At 44.9% G+C, this 6,081-nt stretch overlaps 1 protein-coding gene across 1 annotated transcript; it reads right to left on the reverse strand.

The window, feature by feature from the left end:
- Positions 1–975: 975 nt before the first annotated feature.
- NPAS4 (neuronal PAS domain protein 4) lies at positions 976–5,810 on the reverse strand. The gene is made up of 9 exons (XM_029613515.1): positions 5,636–5,810; positions 4,787–4,938; positions 4,386–4,488; positions 4,000–4,249; positions 3,673–3,782; positions 3,419–3,554; positions 1,756–2,903; positions 1,567–1,719; positions 976–1,004 (listed from the first exon to the last, which is right to left on the reverse strand). The coding sequence occupies exons 1-9, from the start codon at positions 5,808–5,810 to the stop codon at positions 976–978; spliced, it is 2,256 nt and encodes a 751-aa protein (XP_029469375.1).
- Between the last annotated feature and the right edge of the window lie 271 nt (positions 5,811–6,081).

Raw genomic sequence — 6,081 nt, forward strand, 5'->3', positions numbered from 1 at the left:
AGGTAGTAAATTCACTTCCCTTCTCCCCTCACCTAAAAAATAAAATAAAATAAATTCTGGAGAATCTAGACGGTTTCTTCAAGTATAAATTGTGATAGCTGCTAGTTATCAAAGCATAATCTCACTGAGGGCTTTCTAAACTAGGATCGATGGCCTGAGGTTTCAGAATTAATCTTGTACTTTGGGGGGTTTCGAAATAATAAGTTTTAATTTTGCCTTTTTTGTCTTCTTCCATTGGTAAGGGGTAGGGGGGTCAGCTTTGGAAATCCAGAACTGAGGCATTTAAATTAAAAAAAAAAAGAAAAAAAAAAGCCATTATTTATAGAGAAAAATCAGTCTTGGGTCAAAAGTGGAGAAAGAAACCGAGCCAGAGCTCAGCTGTGGAAGATTCTCTAGAGCTTATTTTTTCAGAGCTGTGAATCACATTTTAAGACCGTGATGATTCAATTAATCTGATTTGATTCGGCCTCTAGTTGAATTCAGAAAAATAAAGCGGTAGGCACTTGCACAGTTTCCGATGGGATTTAAATAAATAAATAAATAAATAAATAAAATGTTCCATATCTATCATTAAATTATATACAGAAGCTCACTACGAGTGAATACGGTTAATTATAGAAGTCCCACTTCTGGCATCTCTTTCCAATAGCTACAAGTAGCTATCCTAGGCTTAAATAATATATCTTTCTTTCTCTCTCTCTCGCTCTCTTTCGCTTTGTACAAAGGAAGATATTGTATAAAGTATTTGGTTACAAAAAATAGTCCCTTACCCCCACCTCCCCGTCGCCCCACCCTCCTTCCCCCCCCAAAAATAAAACCCAACCCTTACAATACACCATTCAAGAGGAAAGAAGACGACACAAGAAGTCGAATTTTTTTGTTCATTTTTTTGATTTCCGCCTTGAGGTTTGGTTGAAGCAGCTCCACAAAATATGACAATATGCCATACTTAATGAAGTAAGTCACGGACTTATTTCAAAACGAAGGATCGCCTTCACTTCCATCTGAGAAGAAAAAAAGGAAGGGAGGGGGCGAGAGAGAAAACACTGTTAGAGATCCGGAAAAGTCTTCAATCTAAATGACTCAATAAACAATTGCAAGACCCGCCTTCATAAATACTCCCTGCCCCCTGAATCTATCAGCACTAGCATTGTAGTAATAGATACCTAAATAAATGCATATATAAAAATGAGTCGCCTGTTTCTGTTTGTGCTTAATTAATTAGGATATAATGTCTCTTAATCTCTGGTGACTTTGTATAGTTTTTCTTCTCTTATTTTCAATATTCTCTATTAAAGCAATCTCAGCTACTGTCTGCTGATTTCAAAGTGCAAGTCTAAGGGTGTTCATCACCAATCATGTATCTCCTCTCTAGAACAGATTGAAATATACCTGGCAATAGAAGGCACTAGTTTACCCCGTAAGCAAAGAGTGAGAGGAAAATGGCTTACAAAACCAGCCCAAAGTCCCGTCAATAACTATAATAAACCCTTTTCCATTCCCAGCAGCCTATCATGCCTTGGTAGGGATTTGAGCCCCCAACCCCACTTATGTCTGGATGCTTACCATCATGGAAACTGTCTTGCAGGTGGCTCTCGAGTTGATACAACTCATTAGTAAACCCATCACAGGGGGACCTTGAGGCACATGTCTCAAAGACTGTTTCATAGCAGGCCAGTTCTTCCAGGAAGGACTGTTCTTCTGGGGACAGGTCTGTGGCTGGAGGCGGAGACGGAATTCGCCCTCCTTCTGGGCTAGTTTCGGCGTCCAAGCTGAATGGACTACTGACGTTCCCACCCAACTGGTGGGAGCACCTCATTCCCGATTCACTCTTCTCGAAGAGAGGCGGGGACAGGTCTTGGAAAATGTTCTCCACGGTGTTGTCTTCCATGAAGATGACCTCTGGACACATCAAGAAGGAGAAGTCGATGCTCCTCCAGGGTTTGATGGGCAGGAAGTCCTGGAGGCTGCTTGGCAGGTTGGCAGGGAGGGAAGAGCTGCGAGTCACTTGCAATTGCCTACCATAGTCCTGCTCTTGGAATGCCATCTCTTTGGCAGCAAAGGAGCTGAAATCTTCAGCCAAAGTACTAATCTGCTGGGCCAGGAGGTCAATTTCAGTCTTTTCTCTATCAGAATATCTGAAGAAAGTCTGCTTGATAGGGGAGGCTTCTGGAGTCAAAAGGCCCTCGGGCACCATAGGCACATCTATGAAGAGGGGACCTCTGACTTCAGGCACCGTCATAACCGTGCAGTCCCCATCGCCGGGGCTATCGGGGGTTGGGGGCAGCTTCTCATAGAGAATGCTACAGTTTTCAGTAGGGTAATAAAGTTCTGGGGTGGTAGCTGTGGTGGTAGATGGGGAGGTGGTACTGGTTGTCGTGGTTGTCATTGTCGGCTGAGGATAGGGGTCCTGTGATCCAAACAAGAAAGTGCAGCCTTGGTGTGGGGTGTAGGGAGGGGTGCAGACAAAGTCTTTGGAGGAGCTGCCCGGTGTCTCCCTCCTGAAAGGTTGCTCAAGAGTGGCAGGGAAAAAGAAGCAGTCTGTGAAGCTAAAGTCTGCTTCCCTCCCTTCCTGTCTCGAGCTGGGACCAGATGCCTCCTCCATGGAGGAGATACTGCCCTGGCCCATTATCATCTGGACGTCTTCCTGGACCAGGTTGGCACCCTCCCTGTATTCTGGAGGGCACTCGACGTTGCACACCCCACTGAAATCGAAGGACTGAGTTGAAACCCCACTGGTAGGGGTGCTGGAAATAGGAGTGAAGACTTGATCGGGGCTGGGAAGATGCTCAGGCGATAGCAAGCTTTCCTGATAAGGAGCGCTGCTGCTGCTGCTGAGGACGTAGGCGAGCTGCGTCTCTTCTGATGTCAGCTGTTGCCTTAGGCACCAGGCTTCTGAATCACTGGGACAGAAAAAAAAAAGAGAGAGAAAAAAAAACACCATAAGTGATGCTATTCTTGTCCCTGAACGCTGCCGCTGACCAGATCCCTCCCATCACACTATATCTTTAAACCTTTAAAAATAATCATACAGCTCTTCATGCTAATTCTGCAGTAAAATAAGAATTTTTTTTCAAGTCTAACATTCATAAATAATCAGTTGATCTCTCCCCATAGTGAACAATGCAGTAAGATAGTAAAAGCGTATATGTATATATTTTTTTTATGGACTGACAGGTCTTACTGCATTGCTCACCATGCCAGAAATCAGTTGATTTTATATATATATGTATATATGTGTGTGTGTGTGTGTGTATGTGTCACACACACATATATACATACATAAATCATTGCGATACACGTGTGGTTTTATTTTGACACTTGGGGTGACCTCTCCCAAAAGATTTTAAAGTGGTAATCGGCTAAAAATCAAAACCAAACATGCACATGTTCTATCAGGTGTTTTAATTTTAGTTACCTGATCACATAATTGTAACAGGTCACCGGCATTTCTGAATTATCCATATGAACGAGAGAGTAGATCCAGACCCAGCTCTGATCCTTGGTTTGCAGGCGCACCACCATCTCCACTCGTGCTTCATTTGTGTCTCTCACTGCACAAAAGGGAAAAGAAGAAAAGAGAACAGAGCTTAGTACTGTGAAGTCCAGGGTAAGGGAGATGCTATTTTTAGTTCCGGGGGGAGGCAGAATAGGACCAGAGGAAATACTCACACAAGCGGTAATGCTGAGCAGATGCGTGGCTCACATCCTGGGGGTGCACCAGACCATACCAAGACGTGCAGAGCAGGTCCCGCTTATCAAAACCCAAGTGGAAGACAGAGCTGCAGAAGAGGAAGAGATTGAAATGCAGAAGTTGGTTTAATTGCACTAGAATAAAATCACTAGGATTCACATTTACGTCTCTCTGCTGTTAAGCGTCTTTCCTAGCAAAGGAAAGTGCCGCAGTCTACTCTATATTATGTGCAAAGGCAGGGTTTCCTGCAAATGGGCTTTCCGATTCAACATTCCCAACCTCTTTTATTGTTTCTATCTATTTACCTGTCTGATATATCCAGGATGGACATGTCCTTGGCGTGCTTGCTCTCAAAGAAAGATAAGAAGGAGGAGTTCGGAGTGGCTTTGGGTTTGGGATCCAGAGGGATGCAGAAGGCTATAAAGACCGGGTTGGAGGACCAATAGGAGCCGGCTGGAGGTGGCTGGAATCGCCCCTTGATCAGTACCAGTTTGTTGCCTGCGCTTTGCCTTCTCACCGTCTTGGAGGTGTTGAAACGGCACCGGAACAGGCGATCTGAAAACAGACAATGGGAGGAGGAAAATCCATCAGTGCTGAGCTAGAGCTGATGCAGTATGCTTTCAGATGGGGGAGGGGAGATTTAGGTTCTTTCTGTGTACAAGAACTCAGCCAGGGGAATCCTCATACTTACCGGTATCAAGAGCTGAAGGAAGAGCCATCTGATTCCTCATGACAAAATGATCAACGGGATCAATGATGTCGTAAATGCTGTCCCCTTGTGCCACTAGATCCACCTGTGTGCAAAATAATAGAAAATGGTGAGAAAAACAACTCTTTTATTCTATCCGCTATTGAGTTTATAGCAGTCGAACGTAGGAAGGCAGTTTCATCAATAAGATCGCTTGGCATTTACTGCACATGAAATAGTTTAGTAGGCAGTAGCAATGGCTTTATCGGTGTTATGCTCTAACGGTTTACTACGTATTGCACTAGTATAAACCATGCATCTAATCAATGTAATGGTCTGGATCTTGCACTGCACTGTACATTACAGTATTCTATGCCTTTGCTAGATGAGCATCCTATACTCACCATTGAGTGTCCCAGGTGGTCGGACACGTTTTCGGATATATAAATCAGCTTCCCCTCGCTTGTAAATGCTAGGAGGAAGCCGGGAAGCGTCTGCACGAAGTCAGCCACGTCTTGGGGGGACAGTAACCCTTCCAGCTCTTCCAGCGGCGCATCTAATGAAGGGGGGGGGGGGGGGGGGAAGGAGAAAATACATTTTTTAGATTCGGATAATGTAGAAATAAATGTTCACAAGCATACTACTTTATTCAAGATTCAGGTAAGAGATGGTGAGAGAGAGAGAGTTATGGACAGCTAGACAGATGCTAAGCAAGGTATTCGTGTGTTGTGGGAGGGAGTCAGTACCATAGACAACAAAGCTGAAGCATCTCACGGAGAGGATAGAGTATTTTTAGCTTCAAAAGCGGAGGAAATTAGGGAGAGACTGGTGAGCAAGTTGCTCAGCACAAGCTGGAGTGAGGCAAGGGAGAGCTGTACAGTTCAGCACCGTAGACAGCAGCAAGCCCTTAGCCTACTAACGGGCATGCGGAAAGCAACAAGTTGGTTCAGCACCGCGGACAGCGAACTAAATATCGTATGGGGGCCAGGCGTTGGAACCTGTGCACCATGAAGTGCTGATCTGCCCGAAACTACCAACCTTGTGCCTATCTAAGGTAAGCTCCAGCCATTTTAACATCCTGATTGTAACCTCCACCCCTTCCTCACAAAATATGTATACAATTTAAATCAGCATACATCTCCAGTTCGGTAAGCAAAGTTGACAGTTTGCCTCTGCTTTCATGCCTCTTTCTCGATTTTTTTTTTTTTTTAATTAAAAACCCTTATTTAATAGCTGTTTGGAAAATCCTTTACCTTGTGTAAAGAAAACCGATTTTCTAGTGTACATGCAAGCCAGTGACATGATGTGTAGATAGGAGAGGCGAACTTTATCTCCCTCTGCGATGGGGAGCAATTCCTTTAAGTTCCTTATTTCGGCGTTGATCTGGTCCCTCCTGGCTTTGGAGGCTCCCTTGGTGGATCTATACATCTTGACCCGGTGCTCCCTGGTGCTGCAGGTTTATCTGCCGCGGTGCTCCAGTCTTGAGCTGGTCCGTCGGTCGCTCTCTCCAGCCTCCTCGGGTTGTTGGTTGGTAGTAGGGAAGGGGTAGGTGGGTGGTCTGGCTCTTCTTGTCCTGCTTCCCCAGATGCCTGTCGGTGGATCTGGTTGAAATCTTCAGCTTGTAGTCTCCCTTTATAGGCTGCGAGAAAAGTGTGGGCAGAGGTATCACAAGGGGGAGAGAGGGGCGGGATGAGTTGTT

This window comes from Rhinatrema bivittatum, chromosome 8, assembly GCF_901001135.1.
Source record: "Rhinatrema bivittatum chromosome 8, aRhiBiv1.1, whole genome shotgun sequence".
Classification (NCBI taxonomy): domain Eukaryota; kingdom Metazoa; phylum Chordata; class Amphibia; order Gymnophiona; family Rhinatrematidae; genus Rhinatrema; species Rhinatrema bivittatum.